The sequence below is a fragment of the Lagenorhynchus albirostris genome, chromosome 7 (genome assembly GCF_949774975.1).
Source record: "Lagenorhynchus albirostris chromosome 7, mLagAlb1.1, whole genome shotgun sequence".
NCBI lineage: Eukaryota > Metazoa > Chordata > Mammalia > Artiodactyla > Delphinidae > Lagenorhynchus > Lagenorhynchus albirostris.
The window spans coordinates 7,766,007-7,792,866 of record NC_083101.1 but is presented as its reverse complement, the minus strand read 5'-3'; the positions used below and the strand labels follow the sequence as shown (position 1 = coordinate 7,792,866).

At 50.5% G+C, this 26,860-nt stretch overlaps 2 protein-coding genes across 4 annotated transcripts; one reads left to right on the top strand and one right to left on the bottom strand.

Annotated features, from left to right (window-relative positions):
• Positions 1–1,783: 1,783 nt before the first annotated feature.
• On the bottom strand, positions 1,784–15,717 carry TRUB2 (TruB pseudouridine synthase family member 2). Of its 3 annotated transcripts, none has more exons than XM_060154222.1 (8): positions 15,517–15,717; positions 14,899–15,030; positions 13,047–13,121; positions 11,849–11,910; positions 10,644–10,725; positions 8,114–8,186; positions 7,457–7,593; positions 1,784–2,078 (listed from the first exon to the last, which is right to left on the bottom strand). In XM_060154222.1, exons 1-8 carry the CDS (start codon positions 15,623–15,625, stop codon positions 2,062–2,064), a joined length of 687 nt encoding a protein of 228 aa, XP_060010205.1. In that variant the 5' UTR covers positions 15,626–15,717; the 3' UTR covers positions 1,784–2,061. The 3 variants fall into 3 exon arrangements, with proteins under 3 accessions (XP_060010205.1, XP_060010203.1, XP_060010204.1); XM_060154220.1 differs by lacking the exon at positions 1,784–2,078 and adding an exon at positions 4,262–6,196 and having other exon boundaries at positions 15,517–15,705; XM_060154221.1 differs by lacking the exons at positions 1,784–2,078; positions 15,517–15,717 and adding an exon at positions 4,262–6,196 and having other exon boundaries at positions 13,047–13,201; positions 14,899–15,028.
• A 52-nt stretch (positions 15,718–15,769) lies between these two features.
• Positions 15,770–25,772, top strand: COQ4 (coenzyme Q4). Its single transcript, XM_060154223.1, has 7 exons — positions 15,770–16,142; positions 16,242–16,373; positions 17,462–17,558; positions 18,084–18,186; positions 23,225–23,354; positions 23,943–24,036; positions 24,566–25,772. Exons 1-7 carry the CDS (start codon positions 16,073–16,075, stop codon positions 24,735–24,737), a joined length of 798 nt encoding a protein of 265 aa, XP_060010206.1. The 5' UTR covers positions 15,770–16,072; the 3' UTR covers positions 24,738–25,772.
• The last annotated feature ends 1,088 nt before the right edge of the window (positions 25,773–26,860 follow it).

Genomic DNA, 26,860 nt, shown 5'->3' with positions numbered 1-26,860 from the left:
CATGACTACAACAAGTATTTCCAATGGCAGCCCTAAGAGGTACATCATTAGCCCCATTTTCCAGATGAGGCAAATGAAGCTCAGAGAGGTTAAGTCACTTTCCCAAGGAAACAAAGCTAAGTGGCCAACTCCAAGGTTGAAGTTCCACAATCATTCTCTCTCTCTTTTTTTTTTTTAATATTTATTTATTTATTTGTTTTGGCTGCACCGAGTCTTAGTTGCAGCATGCATGAGGGGTCTAGTTCCCCGACCAGGGATTGAACCCGGACTCCCTGCATTGGGAGCGCGGAGTCTTACCCACTGGACCACCAGGGAAGTCCCCACAGGCATTCTCTTTAAAGACCAGGTAATAATTTCCAAACCTCTTGAGTGTCACAATTACCTGAGAGGGCTTTTAAAGGAAAAGATATGGGTCCCTAACTCCTCCCTAGGGATTCTGCTTTGGTAGGGGGGCAGGCCTGTATTTTTTGTAACAAGCTCCCCAGGTGTTTTTGATATCTGGCCTCTCCGGTGAGCATTCCTGGATGGTTGACAGGTTGCTTCTAACCACCAGGAATAACATCCAATCAAATCTTGCCTCCAAACCAGCCATCTTCAAGCCCATCTACAGAGCCACCAGACCCTAAGAGCCAGCTCTGGATCAAACCTAGGTGAGATTGTATCTGGCTTCTCCCCAGAGCCTTCTCATAGGCCCAGGCATTTGCTAGCTCTGCTCCTCCGACCTCCACCCTGGCACCAGCAGACCTGCCCAGCTGGTTTGCCCGGAAGGAGATTGGCCTGTTTTGCCATCTTAGGGCTCTTCTCGTTTCTGATTTACTAGGGGCTCGGGAAGTACCTGTAGGGTTGGGGGCGGGGACTACTTGGAGAAGATTGCTGGGCAGGGGGTCACAGGCTGCTTTGCAGACCACAAGGGGGCTGGAAGGCCCCGGGACAGCCCACCACCCCACCCATCACACCCGGCCACCCACCTGATGCTTGTCTCTCTTAGTCAATGTCCACTGCCCCGAAAGCATCCCGATCCAGGTCTCACCAAGAGGGAAACTTCTTGGAGTAACTAATATCTGTCCCTCTGGTTACCCAGCCCACCTCCAGGTAAGTCCCACGCCTCCTGCTGAAGTGCTCGAAGGAGGGGGTTAGTCAGGGTCTGACTGGATATTGCAGAAGAAATCAGATGATGATACGGTGGTGGGAACGGGGTTTTGTTTGTTTTTATTCTATGGCCAGAGCTAAAGCTCAGCAGGCCATGCCATGTGTAGACAGATGCAGGAGGCTGGGCTGGTGGTGGCGGGACCTCCCCAGACCTCAGTTTCTTCATCTGTAAAGTAGGTAAAATAATACCTGCCATGGCCACTTCACAAATGATCATAGATATAAAAGCTGGATTAATGACTCTAATGAAATAGGCAAATGTCAGCTCATTGTTAGGATGATAGATTTGGGCGTTCTAAGCATATTCCTGGCTCCCCTGGGAATGCAAGGTCCTTACAGCTCAAAGTGGGGCCTTAATGAGCTAACATTCGTGGTGCAATAGGGTGGGGTGGGGGAGTGAGCTGGGGAACGTAAGAAGAGAAAATTCGTTACCTTGAAAACTGTGGTTATCTGGGTATTGATATTCATTCATCTAAGGTGGGGGAGACAGACAATAAAGCAAATAAAAAATAAATCATTCTTCAGATGGTGGTAAGTGCTGGCACTTATGAAAAAGGGTTGGGACCCAGGGACTTCCCCGGCGGTCCAGTGGTTAAGACTCCATGCTTCCACGGCAGGGGGCACGGGTTTGATCCCTGGTTGGGGAACTAAGATCCTGCATGCCACGAGCCCAAAAAGGGTTGGGACCTGAAGCTCATAAAATTTGGGCCTCCCTCCCCTCCCTGCCGAATACATATATTTTTTTTAATTTTATAAATAGCATTTTTTTAACTGAAGTATAGTTGATTTACAATGTTTCAGGTGTACAGCAAAATGAGAGGGTAAGTGGACGGAGGTGAATGGTCAGATTCTGGGACTTCCCTGGCGGTCCAGTGGTTGAGACTCCACGCTTCCACTGCAGGGGGCACCGGTTCATCCCAGATGGGGAACTAAAGAAAGAGAGGGAGGGAGGGAGGAAAGAAGGGGTCAGATTCTGGAAACAACAGTCTTTTGACGGTAGAGCCAGCAGGATTTGCTGATGGGTTAAATATGGGGTGTGAGGAAAAGGGGGCTTTTAGGATTTGGGCCTGAGCGAGTGGAAGGGTGGAACTGTGAGTTACTGGAGTGAGGAGTTCTGGGGGAGAGCAGGGTGCAGGGGAAGATAAGCAGTCAGTCTGGGGATCTGTTAGGTTTGAGATGCCAGCTCAACACGGAAGTGGAAATGCTAAAGAACAGATATTTAGGAATGGAGTTCATGGGAAAGGTCCGGTGAGAGGTAACATAAATGTGGGCATGACAGATTGATGGGATTCAAGCCATGTGATTTCAGACTGACATCCTCAAGGAGCGAGTGAGGGCCGAGAGTAGAGCTGCCTGGAGCTTGTGGGCACCGCGGAGGAGAGCAGGGGAGGAGGGGCTCCAGCAAAGAGGCTGAGAAGGAGCCAGGGAGGGAGGAGGAGACAGTTCCAGGAGGAGGCAGTGACCGGCTGTGTCACACCCTGCTGAGAAGGAGCCGCTGGATTTAAAGAGGAGGAGGTCGTCCTTGACCTTGGCAAGAGCGGTTCCTGGAAAGCAGTGGAGAGTGAGTGTCTGACTAGAGTGGGTTCCAGGGAGCATGTGGTGAGAACTGGGGGCAGCGACTAGAGACAATCTTTCCAGGAGCTTTACTCTTTTTTTAAAAAATAAATTTATTTATTTATTTAATTTTGGCTGCGTTGGGTCTTCGTTGCTGTGTGCAGGCTTTCTCTAGTGGCAGAGAGCGGGGGCCACTCTTTGTTGCGGTGCGCAGGCTTCTCACTGTGGTGGCCTCTCCTGTTGCGGAGCACAGGCTCCGGACGCGCAGGCTCAGTGCCCATGGCGGACTCTCAACCACTGCGCCATCAGGGAAGCCCCACATTTATTCTTAAAAGGGTAGGATTGGATCCCTGGTGATGGAACTAAGATCCTGCAAGCTGCGTGGCCAAAAAAAAGAAAGAAAGAAAAAGAAAAGCACTTTAGGTTTTTAATGTACACAACTATTTTTAATTTTTTAAAAATTTATAAAGAAAAGTTATATAAATAGCCCATTGAACATATGTTCAAATAGAGATGTAAAATGTGAGTAAAATCTTAGTAAAGCATAAGGATTTGCATATCCGTTAGTTTCATTATGTTGATTGGATTAACCAAATCCTCTGTTTTAAATTCAGGTATTCTTGTGTAGGGTGAAATAAGGTCATGTGTTAAAGCATGCCAGTAAAATTAGAAAGTTGTTGGTTTGTCTTTCAGTGGCTAACCTTGTTTTTTTTGTTTTGTTTTGTTTTGGCTGCGTTGGGTCTTTGTTGCTGCACGTGGGCTTTTCTCTAGTTGTGGCGAGCAGGGGCTACTCTTCCTTGCGGTGCACGGGCTTCTCATTGCCGTGGCTTCTCTTGTTGTGGGCTCTAGGTGTGTGGGCTTCAGTAGTTGCAGCACGTGGGCCCTAGAGCACAGACTCAGTAGTTGTGATACACGGGCTTAGTTGCTCGTGGCATGTGGGAAATTCCCAGACCAGGAATCGAACCTGTGTCCCCTGCACTGACAGGTGGATTCTTAACCACTGCGCCACCAGGGAAGTCCCTAACCTTGTTTTTAATTGCATGCCGATTAATTTGGTGCATTGAAGTTCAAGTTTGATTGGTATTCATCACTGACTGTGCTTCTCTTCTATTATTTTTGCTGGATATTAATATTGTTGTCTTTTCCTTAATTGGGTGTAGGTTTCTGTAACATATATTTTTGGCTTTAAGCTCTTCCACATCATTCCGTTTTAATCTAATTCTTTAGAAGCAGATTTTTTCCCAATTTTGTATTTTGATACAATCTCAAATGTTTGCTTCCTATAAACAGAATTTAAACCATAACATTTTGCCTTATCTAGTGTATTTGTTCTGTCGTTCGTGAATTTTTTGTTCTGTAAATAATTCTGAAATGATTTAGAATATATGTATCCTTGTTTTTAATCAAAACAGACCTTAGGTAAAAATTCATTTTCCAAGATTTTTACAGACATATTTACCTAACTGAAATTAAAAAAACAACTTTTGACTTCTCAAAAAAAAAAAAGGCAGAGAAATGCAGCAACTGGAGAGAGATGGAAGGTTAAGAAAGAGTATGCTTGTTTTTCTGTGTGGAGCTTTTTTGAGGGTAAAATATACATAAAATACACATAAAATTTACCATTTTAAGCGTCATTAAGTGTACAATTTGGTGGCATTAAGTACATTCACATTGTTGTGCAACCATCCCCACTGTCTATCTCTATATCTCTTTCTGCCTTGCAAAGCTGAAATTCTGTACACATTAAACATTAACTCCCCACTCCCCAGCCCCTGGCGACCACCATTGTGTTTTCCGTCCCAGTGAATCTGGCTATTCTAAGTACCTCATATAAATGGAATCACACAGTATTAGTCTTCCTGTGACTGGCTTATTTCACTTAGCATAATGTCTTTAACGTTCACCCATGTTGTAGTAGGTGTCAGGAACTCCTTCCTTTTTAGTGTTTGAATAATATTCTGTTGTGTGGATAGACCACATTTTGCTCATCCATTCATCTATCAATAGACACTTGGATTATTTCCACCTTTTGGCAACTGTGAATAATGCTGCTCTGAACATGGGTACACAAACATCTGTTTGAGTCTGCTTTCAGTTCCTTTGGGTATATACCCAGAAGTGGAATCGCTGCATCATATGGTAATTCTATGTTTAATTTTTTGAGGACCTGCCATGCTGTTTTCTGTTTGTTTGCTTTTAAGATAGGAGATTAAATAGCATGTTTGTATTCTGGTGGAAATTATCAAATAAAAAGGAGGAAATTGGGCTTCCCTGGTGGCGCAGTGGTTGAGAGTCCGCCTGCCGATGCAGGGGACGCGGGTTCGTGCCCCGGTCCGGGAAGATCCCACATGCCGCGGAGCAGCTGGGCCCGTGAGCCATGGCTGCTGAGGACCCTTAGTTCCCTGACCAGGGATTGAACCCGGGCCACGGCAGTGAAAGTGCTGAATTCTAACCACTGGACCACCAAGGAATTCCCCGGGGCAGGAATATTTCAAATGTTGATACATACTACCAAATTACTCCTAAAAGGTTACACAGTTGTATATTCCTACCAACAGTACAGATTGCCCATCTTCTCACATCCTCCCCAATACTGGGTGTTATCTTTTCTTAATTTGTTTGAAAGGCAAGGAAAAGTCATCTCATTTTCATCTGAATGTCTTTCATTATTAGAGAAGTTGAGCATCATTTCAGGTTTACTGGCCATTTGGATTTGTTTTGCTGTATAAACACACAATTCATGTCATTTGACCCATTTTCTTGTCATCTTTTTCTTATTGTTTTATAAGAGCTCTTTATATATTATAGATATTAGTTCTTAAGTATATAACAAATATTTTTATCAGTCTGTCATTCATTTAGCATCTTTTCCACTGTACAGAAGTTTTTTTCTTTTTAACTAAGCCAAGTCTGTTGATCTTTTATTTTCTTTTGGCCGTGCCATGCAGCTTGCAGGATCTTAGTTCCCTGACCAGGGATTGAACCCAGGGTCCTGGCAGCGAAAGCACCAAGTCCTAACCACTGGACCACCAGGAAAGTCCCTGTTGGTTTTCTGTCATGTGTTAAAAAGCTCCCGCCCACCCCCCACATTCTGCACAGTCATCAGTTCTGGCTCATGAACAATTCTTATCTTTATACACCCACCGCTCCCCCAGCAGCCTGGCCTTTCAATGTCCCGCATGGCTCTCCAGCCCCAAGGCAGAGCTTGGCCCCTCGGAGTCCCAGGGCCAGCCTGGACTGAAGGGCTACTGGGTGCCCAGCCCCGGCCTCAAGTTCTTCTCCAGCTCTGCTGCCACTCGGGGTGCTGCGGACTGGATGGCATCCTGGATGCTGGGTAGGTCCCATTGGGTCCTTAGGAGGGCATCGTCCAGGGTGAAGAAACCATCGCGTGTACGCCGCACCTGGGTGCAGACAGCAGTGCTCTTCAGTTCCAGGCCGATTTCGTGCACCAGCCTTCGCAGCTGCTTCTGCGTCTCATGCATGCACTGCACCTCTGCCAGGGACACACAACAGAGGTGGTGGTCAGAAGCACAGCCTCTGGTGTCCGCTGATCTAGATCCACACCCCTTGAGACCTCCTGGCTATGTAATAACCTTAGCAAGACAACTTACTTCTCTAGGGCTTTGTTCTTCAAAGTGTAGCCCAGGGTGGGTCCTGAAAGTTTGTTAGACATGCAGAATCTCAGGCCCCACCCAGACCTGCTGAGTCATAATTTGCCTTTTTTTTTTTTTTGGTCTCGCAGCTTGTAGGATCTTAATTCCCCAACCAGGGATTGAACCCATGCCCCCCTGCAGTGAACGTGCGGAGCCCTAACCACTGGACCACCAGGGAATTCCTAGAATTGGCCTTTTAAGAAGAATCCCAGGTTGGGAATTCTCTGGCGGTCCACCAGTTAGGACTCAGCGCTTTTACTGCCGGGGCCTGGGTTCAATCCCTGGTCAGGGAAGTAAGATCCCGCAAGCCATGTGGCATGGCCGGGGGACGGGGGGGAAAGAAGAACCCCAGGTGATTGTGGGCAGGTTAAAGTTCGCAAAGTGCTGCTCTAAGGCTTGGTTTGCTCATCTGTAAAATGAGTGGTTGTGAGGAATCTAAGAGATAATTTCTATAAGGCACTTAGCATCAGAAGAGTCTTGGTCAGCACTCAAGAAAAGGAGCAAGATAGCACAGAGAGATCAGCTCAGTGCTTTGTGACCACCTACAGGGGTGGGATAGGGAGGGTGGGAGGGAGACACAAGAGGGAGGAGATACGGGGATATATGTATATGTACAGCTGATTCACTTTGTTATAAAGCAGAAACTAACACACCATTGTAAAGCAATTATACTGCAATAAAGCTGTTAAAAAAAAAAAAAGAAAGAAAAGGAGCAAGGAGCCCTCCTTAATACGATAAACAAAGAAAGAAGTGGTGGTCGGGTTGCTGAGTTGGGTGGGATCCGGGAGGGGAGAGTGGTGTCTGATGCCACACAATGACTTGAAACACTGGGCAGCTCTGGAAACGAGCCACTAAACATAATCTCTGCTTGTTAAGGTCTGGCTTCAAAGGGGGACTTGGCAGGAGAGAGGACATCATTTGTTCTGTGCGCTGTGTGATCAGCCAAGTCCAGCCTGAGGCTAGGAAGGAAGTCGGCCCCGGTGCCTTGGCCAGCGGAGCCTAGGGCTCACACGTGCTGGCCTCTGCAAGGGCCTTCCACAGTGACCCCCCCAAACCCAGGAGCCTGGTGGCACTGCTCCCAACTTCCTGGAGCAACTTACCTAAGAGGAATTCTGGAGGCGCAAACTGGAGGCATCGGATGCCAGTTACCAGCATTGGGGACTTGTTCATGGGCCGGAGCACGCCGCTCAGGGCCATCTCATAGGCCTCCTGGGTCTGTAGGTCAACGTTGGAGTACCTGGGGATCAGGAGGCACCAGAGTGGGCAGCTGACTGCCTACTCCTGGCCCTACCCTATTCATGCCTTTCCTGAAGCTCTTCATTCGCTTTCCACCTTCCCTGCCCCTCTAGCCACCTTTGCAGCAGCCTTGTTCTGTCCCCTCCAATCCCTAACTGCAGGCTCTGACCCCCTCTCACACTCTCCTTGGCTTCAACGGTCATACCTGTGTTGACCACTTCCGCCCCCTGGTTCTGTGCCGTGATGGTGTGGACCCCTAGCTCTCCTCTCCCTTAGCTCATATACTCCCTAGGAGGCCAGCTGGGATCTCTTGTTCCCCTTGGTCTCCCCAGGGGCTGGTCCAAGACCCAGCACAAAGAAACACTTCTGCAGGCTGTGAAAGGAATGGGTGCTTGTGTCTGGTTTTGGAATTTGCCCCAGAGTAGGCGGAGCCTACAGGGAGCCTTGTGGGCAACTTCTTGCCCTTCCAGCACTTCCTTGAGGGTCCCCTTTCAGGGAGGTGTGGGTCGGGCCTCACTTACATCACCAGAGCCTTCTGATGGGAACCTTGGATCAGGGACAGGATTCGCTCCAGCTTCTCTCTGGTCACGTGGTCTGGAAAAGCCAGGGGATGGTCAGCACACAGGTGCCCACTGAGGAGGCAAAACTGGCAATTTCCCTTCCCACCAACCAGCCCTGTCCTTGGAACCTAGCTGGGGTCCCAGAGCATCCTGGTCCCAGGGTTCCCATTTAGGGGGTTGAGAGTCCTTTGAGAATCTTATGAAGGCTGTGGACCCGCTTCTCAGAAAGATACACATGAACTCAACATTTTGAGGACATTTTCAAGGAGCTCACACACCCCAAGTTAAGAACACTTCCTTCTGGAAATGAGGCTCCAAAGATGTAATGTGATTTGCCCCATATTCTTTTTTTTTTTAATAAATTTATTTTATTTATTTTTGGCTGTGTTGGGTCTTCGTTGCTGCCCGCAGGCTTTAGTTGCGGTGAGCGGGGGCTACTCTTTGTTGCAGTGTGCAGGCTTCTCACTGAGGTGGCTTCTCTTGCTGCAGAGCACAGGCGCTAGGCGTGCAGGCTTCAGTAGTTGTGGCTCACGGGCTCTAGAGCACAGGCTCAGTAGTTGTGGCGCACAGGCTTAGTTGCTCTGCGGCATGTGGGATCTTCCTGGACCAAGGATCAAACCCGTATCCCCTGCACTGGCAGGAGGATTCTCAACCGCTGCACCACCAGGGAAGCCCCTTGCCCCACACTGTAAGCCTGGTCCCCTGAGCCCCAGTCTGGGGTTTTTCAGGCCAGGGACACCAGGAGGGAGGGTGCCATCTGTCCAAATGCAGAAATGGGTGGCAAGAAGTGGGAGTGGCTCCTCTGCCTGCTGGTCCAACCAAGTGACTGTGGAGCAGGCAGCTGCAAAGCCTGGGGATGCCCACGGACTGCAGGGAGGCCGAGCCTGCAGGCCAGCTGGGGCAGCCACCAACTTCTGACTCCACAGGCCAGAATCTCTGGGAGCAGGTGTGGTAACTGACTAAGGCCTGGCCAGCTGGGAAGGGCCTGGGCCTCTCATCCCTTCTGTCTGGTTTCATTCACGCTGTTGCCTCATCTGGCGGCGCCTGCTGCAGCCTCCTCCCCACTCATTTACAGCCCAGCTCAAATGCCACCTGCTCCAGGAAGCCCCTCTTACAGCACGTGGCTTCTTCCTCCTGCACCTGGGTCTCTTTCCCAGCACTTAGTTTTCTTCAGTGTTTATGTCATTATTATTTTATTTATTTATTTTTTTTGGACCCAGGCCCCGCCAACCAGGGACTGAACCCAGGCCCCGTCAGTGAAAGCGCACAGTCCTAACCACTGGACCGCCAGGGAAGTCCCTATAGTATTTACTTATTTATTTAAATTTATTTATTTTTGGCTGTGTTGGGTCTTTGTTGCTGTGCGCGGGCCTCCTCTAGGTGTGGCGAGCAGGGGCTACTCTTGGTTGTGGTGCGTGGGCTTCTCATTGCGGTGGCTTCTCTTTGTTGCGGAGCACGGGCTCTAGGCACGCGGGCTGCAGTAGTTGTGGCTCGTGGGCTCTAGAGCGCAGGCTCAGTAGTTGTGGTGCATGGGCTTAGCTGCTCCGCGGCATGTGGGATCTTCCTGGACCAGGGCTTGAACCCATGTCCCCTGCATTGGCAGGCGGATTCTTAACCACTGCACAACGAGGGAAGTCCTATTTTTAATTATATAATTGATACAAGAATCTTCTTCAAAAAATTTAGATCAACACCAACAAACATCTCCCCTCCTCCAAATTCTGGCTTCCTCCCTCTCAGAAGTGTCAACCTGGTAGTTGTCTTTAGACATTTTTTGGATGTTGACACACACATACAAGTACAAATATATAGACAGCACTGCTTCGCCACATGTTTTTAATCTTCTCCAGGAGACGCAGAGGTGTGTGTCTGCTCTCCCTGCTAGACTGTGAGGCCTAAGATTGGGGACCCCATCTGATTCATCATATGCCTCCGGCCCCTGCCCCCAGTGCCTGGCACGTGGTTGGTGCTCAAAAAACGTCAAATAAGCCAATGCAACAGATCATATAGGACGTCTAAGAACATGGGGAGAGTGAGAAATGAAGAATAAGCCATCCATCCACCCACCCATGCATCCACCCGTCTACCCACCCATCCATCCATCCATCCATCCATACAGCACCTCCCATGTCCCAGGCGCTGTGTTGTGTGTGACCACAGGAGTGGAACTACACAGTTCCTGCTCTCATGGTTGACATTCTGGTGGGGAGACAGATATTAAATAATCACTAATCATTAGTTGATTACTTTTCTGACAGTACACTGAAACCACTTAAGGAGGTAACATTTAAGCAGAGCACAGGGGAGCACAGGGCATTCCTGGAAGTCAGAATCACATGTCCGTGCCAACAGCCAGCCCCGGCTTGGTGTGTCTGAGAATAACTGAGCGGGAGCCCTCACAGCCCACGTCAGGGTGAGGAACCAAAGGAAGCAAATGAAGAGGCAGCCGCGCCCGCCCCTCCGCCCGCCCTGGACTCCCGTGGGCTCTCACCATACGTCGTCTTCTCCACCAGCCGCCCGTCCTCACAGAAGTCGTCTGTGGCTTTGCCCAGGAGGCCGTGCACTGTGTAATCCTGCGAGGACAGGGAGAGGGAGGTATGATCAGCCTCTCGGCTCTAAGCCGCCATGGCAAGGAGGGAGATGCGGCCCAGCAGCTCAGGCCCCCGAGGCGCTAGACTGAGGCTGGGGGGCCCTCTGGTCTCCCCTCAGGGAGTTCAGGTGCTCAGCCCCTGCCCAGCTGCCCCTGAGGAAGGACACCCGACTTCCTCTCCTATGACAGCAAGCATCAGAAGCCTGCGAAGGGTGCCCCGAGCCACCCTGCAACAACCCCGGGCCTCCACACCTCTCCACTTCTGCCCAACCTGACAACTCATAATGCCAGGCCCCTCCCAGGATGCTCTGTCAGCTTCTCTCTCCCCTCCAAATTCGATCTGTGCAGCTGCCTGCCTCTGCGTCCAATAACAGTAATGACGATAACAGAGAGGACGACAACAGTGACATCGATTGAGCATCCACCACGTGCCAGTGGCTGTGCTGAGCATGTTACATACGGTCACTGACTAAATATTCAAAGCAACCGCACAGAGGAGGTACTACAATCACTCCCATTTCAAAGATGAGGAAACGGAGGCACACGGATGTTAAGTAATTCACCCAAGGAGGCAGAACTGGCAGAGTGGTACAACCTGAGTTTTGAAGTGAAAACTTGGCTGCAGAATCTGTGCTCTTAACCACTGAAAACACAGGCCTTCTAATGTGGCATCTCCGCACATGATCGTGATGCCAGACCCTGCAGCCCAGCATGGATGTAAGCTTCCTGACACCCAGACGGTGTCAGACAGAACCAGGTTCAAATCCCAACTCTGCCCCTTAAAGGCTGGGTGACCCCGAGCAAGCATCGTCTCCTGCGCCTCATTCTCTCATCTGTAAAATGGGTTAACAATAGATCCCATTTTGCGGGGATGCTGTAAGGCATCCGCAAGGGAGTCCGCGTACAGTACTCAGCACAGAGTAGCCAGCATGCGATGATGCCAGCTGTCATTATGATGTTACAACCTCCCTTGGTACATGACCCGAAAACAAAATGCTTGCTGATGGCCTGGGTATTCTCCATGGAATCATCTCTGCTTCAGAATCGTACCAGTGACCCCCAGGGAAAGGGCTAAGGGATAAGCAGGCCATCCCCAGCCCCCGTACCTTGGTGAGGTGAGCGTGGTACATGTCGGTGAGGAGCCTTCGTCCACGTCCCACGCCGAGCACTGAAAGGCACCCAGCCTGGTCTCACACCTGGGTCCCCCTTCCTGTTCCCCTGGGTCCTCCAACCCTCACCCCCTCCAGCAGAATACTCCCACTTCCAAGGCTGTGGAAGCCAGCAAGGAGGCAAGAAGAGCTTCTTCTACAGGGAACAAGTGAGCTCCTCTGTGCATATATGAAAATGCAGATTTCCGGGACCCACCCACATATACTGACTCTGACTCGTGTTGGGGTGGGAGCCTAGGGATCTTTAGCAAGCTCCCTGGGGTCCTGATGCACTCAGAAGTAGGAGACCACTGGCCCAGTCACACAGACCTGCATTCACATCTGGGGTGGCTCTAAGCATGTCCTTTAACCTCCTTGGGTCTCAGGCTCCCCATCAGTAAAATGGGGATAAAAATGCTGTCTGATCCCTGTGGGTGTTGTGATGATCGAGGCAATGCACACAAAGGAAGAAGCCGGCAACTAAATGGGGGCATTGTGGCCACTCCCTGCCTTTCCTCCGGTCTGTGTCTCCCTCTGGCTGAAGGAAAGAATGACCATCCATCACTCCTGGAGGGAGCGGGGCATGAGATCACGTCCGCCTGCCTGTGTCCCAGGAAGCAAGACAAGTTGCTGTGACTGTTGTGTATGAAGGACGTGGCCGCCACCTGACCCTGGGGACACAGATGGCTCATGACTCAGGGCTTTGTGTGTCCAGCTCCAGCGACATCCAGAGCCCAGCCGGTGGGGCCAGGGTCACACACTTGGCTACCCCATGCAGGCGATGATGGTTTTCCCTCTCTGGTCCAGGGACATTCACTAGACACATGACCCAGGATGAGTTACCTATGCTCCCGGAGCCTTACTTTCTTCCTAAAATCATATGGTATCTACCAAATAAGGTCATTATGGTGAATGCATGTGCACAAAGAGTTTCAAACCACACGTCACAGGCAGGAATCACTTGATAAACGTGGGTGATCACGACTTCCCCCTTCCCACCAGTCACCTCTCCAGGGGATCAGACTTGGCAGGAATCAAGGGAGTGAGGCAGTAGCAGGAAATGGCTGTCAGGTTATAAATGGGCTGCGCTCCTGGGAGCTCCCCGATCCTCTCCCAAGCCTCTATCATTGCACCCCAGGCTCACCACACCACCTACCAAGCACCCCAGACGCCTGGGCATCCAGTCGGTGCCCCATGCCAATCTTCAGGCTGGTGAATGCTGGTCCACGTACTGGAAAGAAACAAACGAGGTCCTTTTCCTCAAAGAATCCAGCCTCCAGGATGGCTCTGGGCTGCATGGTGACCTCATTCCTAGAATGAGGTCCAAAACCAGCATCAGGCTGGACTTTCAGGTTTCCTCACCATGGAATTTGGGGCCCAAAACCACTTCTTCAGTTTCTTGGGCCCAGAGAAAGGGCAACCCAGGGGGCCTGTTAAGTCCGTCCATCACCATTCCCCCCATGAGACACTTTGAGTGGACTGGGCAGAACACTGGAATCAAGACTGGGGGGGTTCCCTATCCAGCTCCTGTAGAAGGAGAGTCCTGGCCACTCTCCCAGGGAGAAAATGGAGGCTGTGAGCTCCTTAAGGCAGGGGTCTGGGTCTGTGTGTTCACAGTTCTGCCCCCACAGCCCAGAACTCACTGACTGCTCGGGAAATAACCCATTTCCCGAAAGAATGAATGACCCATCAAATTAATATACATTAAGTATGTACAGTTTTTTTGTATATCAGCTATACCTCAAGAAAGCTGGAAAAAAAAATGAATGAATGCAGGAATGAGCTAGATGCTGTTACACTTCTGTAGATCAAGAGGAACCTCGGAGACCAGTATGGGGCGGTTAAGAGCCTACTGAATCCAGGCTACATGACTTAACATTAGTCAACACTGAGCATCAGTTTCCTCATTTGTGAAATGGGACTAGGACCCACCTCACAGGATTCAGTGGGATAGTATTTGGGAAAAGCCTAACACAGTACCCCGTACAGAGTAGGTCCTCAACACATCAGACTTGTTATTGTTGTTACACTGTAAACTCACTGATTACTTCTCTCCAAGGGGTTTTAGAGGTTCCTGGTCAAGCTCCTCAGCCCTCCTATAGAGCCTCCCCAACGCATGCTTTAATCATGTCTAATGACAGGGGCTCATTGTCAGAACTAGTTTCACTGTTGGGCAGGTTTGTTGACTATAGTAAGTCACTCTTCACAGACACAGAGTACAGACTTGTGGTTGCCAAGGGGGAGGGGGAGGGATGGACTGGGAGTTTGGGATTAGCAGATGCAAGCTATTGTATACAGAATGGGTAAACAACAAGGTTCTATCATATAGCACAGGGAACCATATTCAATATCCTGTGATAAACCATAATGGAAAAGAATATGAAAAAGAATGTACATATATGTATAACTGAATCACTTTGCTATACAGCAAAATTAACACAACACTAAATCAACTGTACTTCAATAAAATAAATTTTTTAAAAAATCACTCTTTCACAGGAGCCCAAAACTCCCTCCTTATGACTTCTACCCGAGGGTCTCAATTCCTACCTGGAGTCCCAGAATAATAGAGGTCAACAAACTATAGTCCACAAGTCAAATCCTCAAGCCTGTTTTTTTTTATGGCCCACAAATTAAAATGGTTCTTACATTTTTCAATGGTTCAAAAAAATCAAGAGGATAATTTTCATGACATATGAAATTATATGAAATTCAAATACCAACATCCACCAGTAAAATTTTATTGGAACACAGCCAGGCTCATTGCTCTACATACTGTCTATAGCTGCTGCTTCCGCAGTACGGCAGAGGTGAGCCTGCAAAGCCTAAAATATTGACTATCTGGCCCTTTCCAGGAAATTTTGCCAATCCCTGGTCAAATACTTCATCCCCACTGTGGCCCTACACTGGTTTGGGACAGAAGGAGTCTGAGCTCTGGCTAGGACACTGACTCTGGGCAGGGATTTCCTGGGAAGTGACATCCAGGCCCCTTCCTGAATGTGCTTTACCCAGCGGATGGTCGATGAGGGTGGGCACACTGGTGGCTGTGAGGGTCAGCTCCTTCTCTTCACTGCCTTCCACGGGGCCCAGCAGGAAGCGAACACGATGTTCAGAGGCAGGACGCTTCCCAGCATTGAGACCTGAGCACACATAAGTAAAGAACATCTTGTCGATTCTGTCTGAACACCGGGGGTGGGGGATAGAGGGACAGGTAAGTATGGAAATGTAGAAGACAGATGAAAGCCCACACAGCGCTTAGTACAGAGTAGGTCCTTAACACATTATCCTTGTTATTGTTGTTATACTGTAAACTCACTGACTACTTCTGTCCAAGGGGTTTTAGAGATTTTAGAGTACTCTACTTCTGAAAGCAGAAGTTAAGAAACAGACTTGGGTTTAAATCCTGACTTTACTACTTATTAACTATTTATGACAACGGACAATACTGAGCCTGTTTACCCATATGAACACAGGGGAAGGCGAGGAGTGTATAGAACAGTCGATTAGGAAACCGCTCTGCCCAGACGACTAGGTCACATGACTTTATTTTGCAGCAAGGATCAGAAGCGTAGATGGCCTCCCGGGAAAATGGGAGCGGGATCGTGGGTCTCGCTAGAGGCACTCACCTTTCAAAAGCTGCAGCTCCACGGTATCGCGCAGATGCTTCCACTTTAGTCCCGGGGGCTTGTAGGCGGCGAAGAGCCCATGCAGCCGCGCCAGGCCGTCTAACCCCATGCCTGAAGCCCGTGTCCCGGGTTCGCGGAAGAGCTGAACCCGGACGGAAGTGCCTTATGGTCCCGCTCCCAAATGTGGTCCTTCCAATGGGCGCCGCCATGTTTCACAGCCGGAAGAGGTTCTTGTCTTATTGTCCTCGGGGAAAACGTGCTTCCGAGAAGGGAGTAGGGTCCGGAGCTGAACCCCCAAAGCTAGCGGAGCTTACTTGGAGACACTTTTTGGGGTTAGGTGAAACGGGGAGAATTTTATATCTGTGGAAGTAGGTTGCCTGGGTTTCCTCATACTTAGAGACCTTCCCTGTCCGTGTTATCTTTCCCGCATAAAAGGCCCTACTTAACGCAGTAGGGATCGAGTCCTTGTGACTTCTGCGCGTCGTCGCCAAAGGAGCTTGAGGAGTCGGCCTTACCCGGCCCATCCTCCGTGGGAAGTCCTACAGTGCCCGCTGCCATGAGGACGCTGCTGCGCGGGGTCCTGCGCCCGCTCCGCGCGTTCCGAAGCCGTCCCTGGCCCGCTGCAGGCAAGTGGTGGGGCTGGGAAGGAGTGCTGGGGACCCGCCACGTCGCTGTCCCCCCCACCCCCCCGCTCCTTTCACCGCGGCTGTTTTCTTTCCCCGCAGATGTGCCCCTTCGAGCCACGAGCCATGGCACCGGCCTGCTCTACCCCGAACACATCCCCACCTCCCCGCTGCAGAAGGCGCTGCTGGCCGTGGGCTCTGCTGGAATGGCGCTCTATGACCCGTATCGCCACGGTAAGGCAGCCCACGCCGGCGCTTCCTTGGGGCGGCTTGGGGTCTGGGCGCGCCCTTGCCTTGCCTTGAAAGCCCGGGGAGGTCCCGGACACTGTCAAAGCCTCCGTTTGCTTTGGGTAACTGGAGACTAGACTAGGCCAGGGTACGCAACCCAGGCTGCACCTCATAATCACCCGCAACATTCATAAAAATGCAGATGCCTGGGTCCCACCCTAAACTTACTCAATTCGAATCTGCCGGGAGTGGGAGAGGAGGGGAGAGGAGGGAGGAAGGGGCGTGGAATCTGAGCTTCTGCCTTTTTAAACTTAAAAAGTTTAAACTTTTTAAACTTCCTAGGAGATTCTGTCATCCAGCCACACTGAGAACCTCTGGGTTAGATGATTTATGAGGGCCCATCAAATTATAACATCCCATTAGCATCTTAGGTAGTGCATGGCACATAATAAATGCTCAATAAATGTTTGCTGGATGTTTTAATAGAACGTTTTGGGATCCTACAGTGTTTTTCTCATCTCCTCCAGGATTCTTAAGTCTGGAAAGTACTGTTACTCCTTCTAGTAAAAACGATAATGCTAACTGCTCACTGAGCCCTTGTTTTGCTTACTCAGTGTGCTGTTTTATATGAATGTTGTGATTGATTTTTCGCAGTAACCCTATATGAAAGGTATCACCTGCGCTTCACAAATTAGGACATTGAGGCTTGGAAAGGTGAAGCAGTTTGCACACGGTCACCTAGATAGTGATCACACCAGCCCTCAAACCCAGCACTCTCTGATACCAAAGCCTACACCCATCCATGGAGACATGGTATTCTGTCGTGATGATGGATGTGGAAGTGATTTATGAACTCTTTAGAGCACTGTGCTAACCAGAGCCATCTCACCCCATGAAACTAACAACCATAGTAGTAACTATAGATATATTGAGCTTTTACTGTGTGCCAGGTGATTCACTAAGTGTTTAACTTGAATCTTCATAACTAAGAGGTAGATATTCTGTTTTATCATGTAGGAAATTAAGGCTCAGACCAGGTCAGGTAACTTACCTAAGATCATATTCTCCATTTGTCCCCATTTCTTTCCTTTCAGACATGGTTGCAGTTCTGGGGGAGACCACAGGCTGCCGTACCCTGAAGGTCCTCAGGGACCAGATGAGGAGGGATCCAGAGGGCGCCCAGATCCTGCAGTAGGTCCCAGCTTTGCCTGGGGGATTGAGGGCATTCTTTGGGGATTCTGATCTCTCTGGAATCACGTTGTGTTCCTCTAGAGAGCTCTTCTTGATACCTTGGCCATGGATGATTGCACAGGCTGGGCACTGCCTAACTCCGTGGGTGCCATTCACATAGACACTGTGATGGCCCCTGGGTAGTGCAATATGGTGGCCTCAGCCCAGTTCCAGCAACAGGGCTCTTGTGCCTTCACTGAGGTCCCATAACATATGCTGCCTATAACCCCCACCCCTCAGTGCTCTTTGTGAATACCCTGATCACATCTGAGGCCTGTTTACCTAAGGCAGGAACCATAGCCTTAGCTTGTGGTAGTCTCCTCAATCCCTGCCACTGGCCTGGCCAGTAGTAAGTGCTCCATTAGGACTTGTGGCCCCATTGCTGCTCTCTTCCCCTTCACCTTTCACACCCTTGATCTAGTTGGACCTTTCACCTGCCTTTGCTGGTGCCCTCCCAATACCTGAGTCCTGCCTTCTGCCTCACAGGGAGCGTCCCCGGATCTCGCTGTCCACCCTTGACCTCGGCAAGCTCCGGAGTCTGCCTGAGGGCTCCCTTGGCCGCGAGTATCTCCGTTTCCTGGATGTGAATGTGAGTTTCCAGCTTCTGTGCATTTGGTAGTCACCAGGAAGGGGAGAGGAATGGCACAAGAGTAATGTCCTGAGGAAGGAGGAGCCTGAGCTGCCAGCATGGGCAGGAGTGCCTTGCAGTCTCTTGCGCCAAGGCTTTGTCATTCTCTATGGGACAGGCAAATGGGCCGGGAACATCGCTGCAAGCAATTACACTGGCCAGCACTTACTAACCTCTTACTGCGTGCCAGGTGCCAGGCTCATACATGATCTCACTGAATCTTCCCAACAACCCTGCCAAGTATGTTCTATTATTATCTCCTTTTATTTTTAATTATTTTTTTATAGATTTCCTAATTTATATATATTTTTTGGCTGCATTGGGTCTTCTTTGCTGCGCACAGGCTTTCTCTAGTTGCTGCGAGCAAGGGCTGCTGTCCATTGAGGTGCGCTGGCTTCTCATTGCTGTGGCTTCTCTTGTTGCGGAGCATGGGCTCCAGGCGCACGAGCTGCAGTAGTTGTGGTGCATGGACTTAGTTGCTCCGCGGCATGTGGGATGTTCCCGGACCAGGGCTCGAACCCGTGTCCCCTGCATTGGCAGGCAGATTCTTAACCACTGCGCCACCAGGGAAATCCCCATCTCCTTTTCGTAGATGAGGAAACTGAGGCCCAGAGCAGTTAAACAACTTACTGATTTCACAAGCCAGTATTAATGGAGACAGTATTCAAACCCAGATTATGTTCTTAACTGTTGCATTGTGTCCCCCTGTTCTAGAGACAGTGTCTTCCCTGGGTTTGACAAGTGTGGCACTCTCCAACCCCAGGCAGAGAAGACAGGGACTGGGGGGCAGAGTCCCATCTATCAAGGGACTCGTTCATTTGTTCAGAATCGGTCATGTGCCATCCATTGTTCCAAGTGCTGGGGATACAGTGGCAAACTAGACAGACAATGTCCTGCCCTCATGGAGCTAATATTCTAGCTGGGGAGGTAGACTATAAAGCAGTAAAAGAAGAAAATTTTCATATAAAAATTCAGGCAAAATATTTATTTAGTACTGTTCTAGCGGGTGGTGCTGTGAGGACAGCAGTCAACATGATAGAGGACGGGGCGGAGTGGGGGTGGCAGGTGGCCACTTCTAACAGGGTGGTCATGGGAGGCCCTGCTGGGGAGACTTGGAAGATGGGGAGGAGCCAGTTCTGAGGCGAGATGGGGAACCGCATTCCGAGCAGAGGAACTGGCAAGTGCAAGGCTCTGTGTGGTTAGGAAAAGGAAAACTGTCCAATGTGGCCAGTATGACCTTAGAGGAGTGAGTTGGGGGGAAGCAGGCAATGGGCTGGGAGGTCAGCCTGGCCCAGCCAGACCCTGCCTGCCACGGGAAGTGTTACCCGAAAACTGCGTTTGCCTCTTGGTGGGTGCTGAGCCAAAAGAAACAATCAAGCCAAAGATGGGGAGAAGGAAGGATTACTTGCAGCAAGTAAGGCGAACACTGGGGAGCTTTCCCAAAGCAGTGTCTGTTAACAGCAAAATTGGGGAAGTTTTAAGCTAAGGGTATATGCGTATTCATAAAGGGGCTTGAGCAGAGGAGAATTCAGCATAGAATTGGGGCAGAGGTCAACGAAGTCCAAGTCTTAGTTGATTGAAGTCAGGAGGGTCAGGAAAGGTCAACATCATCATTTCTTAGGTACTGACTAGTCCGGGATCTTAGCATGTAGTTACCATCCTCCATCTGGGTGTGGGCCTTAGTTCCTATAGAAAAGCTTAAAGATACACATCAGATTGTTATGTATATTCTTTGAGGAGGAACGAGGACACTGTTTTATTGCTGAACTATTGGGGGGTTTTTTTTCATTTTTATTTTTATTTTATTATTTATTTATTTATTTTTGGCTGCATTGGGTCTTCCTTGCTGCACACGGGCTTCCTCTAGTTGCGGCGGGCGAGCGAGGGCTACTCTTCCTTGCAGTGCACAGGCTTCTTTTCGCAGTGGCTTCTCTTGTTGTGGAGCACGGGCTCTAGGCACACAGGCTTCAGTAGTTGTGGCACACGGGCTCAGTAGTTGTGGCTCACGGGCTCTAGAGCACAGGCTCAGTAGTTGTGAAGCACAGGCTTAGTTGCACCACAGCATGTGGGATCTTCCCAGACCAGGGCTCGAACCCGTGTCCCCTCCATTGGCAGGCAGATTCTTAACCACTGTTCCACCAGGGAAGTCCCTGAGCTATTGTTTCTTGACTGCTCTTCCTCTGTTCCTGCATTCCTTTATTCCTTGAAGATCATTAATTACTGAGACCTGTTGAAGGGCAAGCATTGTGTCTAGGCTTAGGTCACAAAATGGCTTAGGTCAAAATGGCTTCTCTAATGTCAAGAATGCCATGCCTCGTTCTTTTTCTCCAGGGATCCCCTACCCTATCTGCTTAGAGACAGAGTCTGTATTTTGTAATAGAAGCAATAGGAAGCCATCGAGGTTTCGAGCAGGGTAGTAACATGATCTGATTTATAGAAGGACCCAAGGATACAGCAGGGCACCTTCCCTGTCCCTTCCCTTCCCTGTCCCAACACAAATACTTCCTTCCCATCAAAGCGCCTCTGTCAAGTGGCTCTCCAGTCCAGCTGCAGGAGCCAGCCAGGCTGGAGGAGGTGAAGGAGTGAGCAAAGGTTGCTCTAGAACTGGGTTTCTCAGCCTTGGCACTGTTGACTTTGGGGGCTGGATAATTCTTTGTTGTAGGGCTGCCCTGTGCATTGTAGTTTGTTTAGCAGCATCCCTGGCCTCTACACACTAGATGACGGTAGCATTCGCCCTCCCAAGTTGTGACAACCATAGATGTCTTCAGACATTGCAGATGTCCCGTGTTGGACAGTTGAGAACCCCTGCTTTAGGAGATTATTGTCCCTGAGAAAATAATCTGTTCCCCATACTCTCCTAACACTTGCCTCTGCCCCATTTTATACCATCACCCGGAGATTTCACCAAGATGCAAGTTTATTTCATCAGTGGGAAACCCACAAGGGTGACCTGCTCCAGGTGCCACCCAGGAATGGAGAATCTTCTGAAGTTCTCCTAGAGCCTTTTGTCCTATTGTTGTGGAGGGTATGGGACTGCCAAAGCCCCCCTGGGTTCGCCTTGTTCAGCCACAGCCTTAGTTGTGGTAACAGCCCTAGAGACTGTGACACTTCTGGAGCCTGGAAACCAGCAGCCCACACACCGTAAAAGAACACCTTTGTCCCAGCAGAGCTTTAGATCAGAGTTCAAGGTGAGGCCACCCTCCCTGAGGCTGACTCAGGGGTGGGTGGTTGTCCTTGTGGCATCAAGATTACGGGCATGGGCTCTGGCGTAGCCTGAGTTAGAAGTCTGTCTTTCTTCCCAGCTTTAAAGCCCTGGGCAAATCATTTGACCTCTGAGCCTCAGACTCCTTATCTGAGGTAAGGAAACCTCATGTTTATCTTCCAAGGCACTTATATGGCTGATTAATAATGGACGCTAAGGCGACTGGCTTTGGAATCCAGCAGGCCTTGTTTCGAATCCTGACTCAGCCACTTGATTAGTCAGCTGTGTGAACTTGGGCAAGCTACTACGTATCTCTGAGCCTCATTTTTCTTATCTGTTTCTGAGGCTCATAACAGTATCTGCGCCCAGGTGGTCTCAGGGATGCAGAATGACGATATGTGTAAAGGACTTCACGCAGTGCTGGCACATAGTAGGCACTCAATAAACGTAGGCCGTCACTGACCACCTTCAGCTTCACACAGCAGGTAGAACTCTGTAGAAGAAATTAGGACCTGGGACCCAATGAAGTCACAGACACAGACCATGGCACAGGGCCAGCAGCCCCAAGCAATAAAGGCATCAAATCCCTTGGCCTCTGGACAGGCTGAGGCCATGCTTTGGCACTAGGAAGACCAGGGTGTCCCTACTGTGCATGGGTGCTGCCAAGGACTCAGAGAGGGTGGGTAAAGGAGGACAGTTGCCATCCCTACCTGAGGTCAGAAAAGTGCCTGGGGCTGGCCTTTTACTCCTGCATTTAAGGTATGTTTATTCATCCAGGCCCTGGAAATAGAACAGTGAGCCCCCGTCCTATGCATCCTGTGCTGCTGACAGCCTGCTGCAACACTCTTCATAGCAATAGTGTGTAAGCCCCATAGGTAATCTGCTGCTAGCAGATACATAAAAGCAAATAGAAACAGGTGGAATTCATTTCAATGAGCTATTTTGTTTAATCCAGCATACTAAAATGTCATTTCAACATGTAATCAATATTTTTAAATTATTGAGATTTCACACTATTCTCTTCATACCGTCTTCGAAATCCAGGGTGCGCTTTACATGTACAGCACATCTCAGTTGGAACTTGTCACATTTCAAGGCTCAGTGGCTGCCATGATTGGCTGCTGTACTGGACAGTGCAGGTCTAGACAGAGACGTTAACAATCACATGCACTAAACGTCACGATACAATCATGTCGAATGCCACAAAAAGGTACGGGTTGCTGCAAGAGACCATAAGATAGGTAGGAATTGTCAAGGTGAGGGTGAGGGGGGAGGGGAAGAGCATCCTAGGCTGGGAGCAGCTCATCTGACGAATTCGGGACTTTGGGTGCTTCTTGTTTTCCCCCCCCTATTTTATTTCTAACTGTGGTTTTAAAAAATAATAATAACCTAGGATTTACTGTGTTAACCATCTCTAAATGGGCAGTTCAACAGTGTTAAGTATAGTCACATTGTTGTGAAACCAATCTCCAGGGCTTTTTCATCTTGTAAAACTGAAACTCTATATCATTAAACAAACAACTGCTTCCCCCCACCCCACCCCCAGGGGTTTCTTTGCCATAGATTCCAACAGGGTGTGTACATTATGTGTGAGTTGGGGTAGGCAAAGGGGGCGCCAATCCACCATATTCCCTGCCTGAGGACTCCCCTGTCAGCAGCTATGCACAGAAACAAAGTCCCCAGAGATTTTTGGTGGGGTTTGAATTTGGTGGGCGTGGTTGAGAGTCAAGGAGAGGCTGGCAAATTGGACCCTGGGAGCCATCAGGAAGGGGTCTAGGGGAGGTTCATGGTTGTCAGAGGGTCTCCCCAGACACCAGAGCGCCCACCCGGTTCGTGGACAGTGAGGAGCTGGCATACGTGATGCAGCGGTACCGGGAGGTGCACGACATGCTCCACACGCTGCTGGGGATGCCCACCAACATCCTGGGTGAGTGCATCCGGAGTGGGCGTGGGGCATGGGTGGGGCAGGGTGCTCCAGCCAGCGTGTCTCCCAAGTCTGTCTTCAGGGCAAGGGCAGGGCACACCTGTCCAGCCACCCACCAATCAGCTGGCCCAGTGCCTCATTGTTTGCTTTACCTGAACATGTTGGTGCACCTGTGCCGCGCATCCCCTATCCTGCATCCCCACTGCCTCTTACGGCTCCTACACTGATGTAGCAGCATCCAAACACCAGGGCTCCCTGCCCTGTTCCGGTTGTTAGCTCCCTGCGCTCTGAAGCCCTCAGCAATTCCCTAAGGCTTGCAGTCCTCAGCCTGGCTTTCGGAGTCCTCTGCATTCTGACCCCAAGCTTCCTTTCCAGCCCTTATTTCCTTCTGCTCTTTCTTGCACCCTCTCCCCAACCCCAAGCCAAGTGCCCCAGGGCCCAGCACAGGCTGGGACTGGGCACTGCTGACCCCTAGTAGAGATTCGGAGCAGAGCAGATGCCTCACTGTGTCCTGCCCTGAGCGGCAGCATCACTGGCCTCTCCTCCTGGCCCCTGCTCACCTCCCACCCCATTCCCCACCCTGCCTGCCAGGGGAGATCGTGGTGAAGTGGTTTGAGGCTGTCCAGACCGGCCTGCCCATGTGCATCCTGAGTGCACTCTTCGGACCGATCCAGCTCAGTGCCCGGTAAGTTCTCAAGTGGTGAGGGGTCAGGGGAAGGCTCAGGGCTCCAGGAAATAGAGAAGAGCCCACAGCCTTTCTGAGCAGCCCCAGTGGTCCTCAGGAATCCAGGATGGGAAGAATGGGGCAGAGAGGTGAAACTGGCCTGGCACAGGGGCTCCAGGACTATGAATGAAGCCTGGACGTTTCATAGGACTCTAGGGTCTTTTGGGCCAGGCCTCAGTATCGGGTGAGAACAGTAGAGTCAGGGAACTGGGGGGGCCAGGGGGATGCAATCTGGCATTAGTTTCTGGAGTGAGGTAGCCCTCGATTTAAAGCTGGGCTTTGGCATGTGCAAAACGTGTGGCTTTAGGCACAGGGCTTTACCTCACTGAGTTTCTGTTTCCTCATCTGAAAAGTGGGGATAGCAACTACCTCCTTCTTGGGTCTGTGTGAGGATTAACTGAGAAAATGCACATCCACTGCAGGGAACGTGGTGTGCCCAGCACTCAGGACCTTATGTCTTTTGTCTTCTTTTTCCTCTGCTGCCCTACAGAAACCTGCAAGTGCTGGTCTCGAAGCTGATCCCATGGGCAGTTCAGAATGCGCGCAGAGCCCCGTGTGTCCTCAACCTGTACTACGAGCGGCGCTGGGAGCAGCCCCTGAAGGCTCTACGGCAGGAGCTGAGCATCACAGAGCCCCCCATGCACGTCCAGGGCCCAGCCTAGGCCCTGAGCCCCTGAGCCCCTGAGCCGGAGGGCCTGGCCTGGCTCCCAACCCCCCACCCATGCTTCCCCTGGAGGTGGAGTGCTCCTTTGCCATCACCTTTGAACACTGACCCTTGGGCGCCACTAATCATAATTTATCATAACCACTGCTCAGTGGCTTTGAGGGCCAACTCGGGAGGGAGCAGGCAGTGGTGGAGCTCCTAGGGGAGCCAGGAGCTGCCCAAAGAGAACTGAAACAGGAGGGAAGGGGGCAGGGCACAACCTTTGAAAGAACAACAAAGCCCGAGGACATGACATAAACTGATTAAAACCAAATGGGTCCAAGATGGCGGACAAGTCAACTTCCACTAGTCCTTGAGCTTCAGTATACGCTCACTGCAGCACGTCATCAAGCTAAATGACACACCCCCAGGCGCCATGACAGTTCCAAGGATCCATAACGATCAAAAAGTGGGCTGTGGCCCAATTCCTGGAAATCCCTGCCCCCTAAAAAATAGCTGGAACACTCCCCCCACTCATTAGCCTATGAAATCACCCACCCCTGTAAAAACTGGCAACCCACACACCCTGGGGCCTTTCTCGCCTTCTGAGGTGACCCACGGTCTGTCTGTGGAATATGTTTCTCTCTAACTAAATCCACCTCTTACCTATCACTTTGTCTCATTGAATACTTTCTGCAATGAAACATCAAGAACCTGAGCTTCATTAAGTCCTGAAACCAGGTGTGTGATCTCAGTTGGAAGAGTATGGGTTTTGGCCGGGTTCGAGTCCTGGCATGTGGGTTCAAGTTCCAATCTGAGGTGCACGGTTTCAGAACCACGTATGCGTAGGAATCAGTTGTCTAGGCTCATGCCCGGATGGCTCAGGTCCACAACCCCTGTTCCCAACCCCTCCCTGCCAGCCAGGGTTCTCTGGGTGCCAGGCTGGGGCTCTTTGCAGGAGGGAGGACTGTACCCAACTCCCAAGGCCTGAGAAGAGGGAGGCAGGGGGAGAGGCGAGTGTCTGCTGTCTGAATAAAGGCTCCCATCAGGTCAAGAGTCTGCTTCTCCTGCCTTTGCTTCTCCCTGACTCTGGCAGCCTTGGGCCTTCGAGCACTGAGGGCAGACGTTCCCTCCAGCCTGAGCTTCTGCTGCTTGTCCCTTGTCTGGTCTGAGGTCGGGCAGACTGGGATTCAAATTCCCCACTCCTCCTCCGCTTTCTAGTAGAGGGACTTAGGGCAAGTCCCTTCACCTCTCTAGACCTGTTTAATCATAAGTAAAAGGGGGATGAAACAGCACCCACCTCCTAGGGTTGCTGTGTGAGGTGATGCCCAAAGAAAGGGCCCAAGCAGGAGCTGTTTTATGGTGGGTTTTTTTTGGCTGTGTTGGGTGTTCGTTGCTGCACGTGGGCTTTCTCTAGTTGCGGTGAGCGGGGGGATACTCTTCGTTGCGGTACGCGGGCTTGTTCTTGTCGTGGCTTCTCTTGTGGTGCGCAGGCTTCAGTAGTTGTGGCACGTGGGCTCAGTAGTTGTGGCTCACGGGCTCTAGAGCGCAGGCTCAGTAGTTGTGGTGCACGGGCTTAGTTGCTCCACGGCATGTGGGATCTTCCCGAGCCAGATTTTGAACCTGTGTCCCCTGTATTGGCAGGTGGATTCTTAACCACTGCGCCACCAGGGAAGCCCTCTTTTTTTAAAAAAAAATAAATTTATTTTATTTATTTTTGGCTGCGTTGGGTCTTTGTTGCTGCGCGCGGGCTTTCTCTAGTTGCGGCGAGCAGGGGCTACTCTTCGTTGTGGTGCGCGGGCTTCTCACTGCGGTGACTTCTCTTGTTGCACAGCATGGACTCTAGGTGTGCGGGCTTCAGTAGTTGCAGCATGAGGGCTCAGTAGTTGTGGCTTGTGGGCTCTAGAGCGCAGGCTCAGCAGTTGTGGTGCACTGGCTTAGTTGCTCCGCGGCATGTGGGATCTTCCCGGACCAGGGCTCGAACCCCTGTCCCCTGAACTGGCAGGCGGATTCTTAACCACTGCGCCACCAGGGAAGCCCCAAAATTTCATTTTTAATTCCTATAAACATACCCTGAAAACTGTCCTTCCTCACTTCTAAGGACTTTGACTGGACTAAGGGATTAAGGAATCTATTTAAGGA

Excerpts from the sequence above, each read along its gene's own strand:
- TRUB2 (XM_060154220.1), bottom strand. The coding sequence starts at position 15,625 with ATGGGGTTAGACGGCCTGGCGCGGCTGCATGGGCTCTTCGCCGCCTAC. Across the intron at positions 15,031-15,516 it reads GGAGCTGCAGCTTTTGAAAG|GTCTCAATGCTGGGAAGCGT; the intron begins GTGAGTGCCTCT and ends ATGTGTGCTCAG. Across the intron at positions 8,187-10,643 it reads GGTGGAGAAGACGACGTATG|ACCACGTGACCAGAGAGAAG; the intron begins GTGAGAGCCCAC and ends TGGCTTTTCCAG.
- COQ4 (XM_060154223.1), top strand. The coding sequence starts at position 16,073 with ATGAGGACGCTGCTGCGCGGGGTCCTGCGCCCGCTCCGCGCGTTCCGA. Across the intron at positions 18,187-23,224 it reads TCCGTTTCCTGGATGTGAAT|AGGGTCTCCCCAGACACCAG; the intron begins GTGAGTTTCCAG and ends CATGGTTGTCAG. Across the intron at positions 24,037-24,565 it reads CCGATCCAGCTCAGTGCCCG|AAACCTGCAAGTGCTGGTCT; the intron begins GTAAGTTCTCAA and ends GCTGCCCTACAG.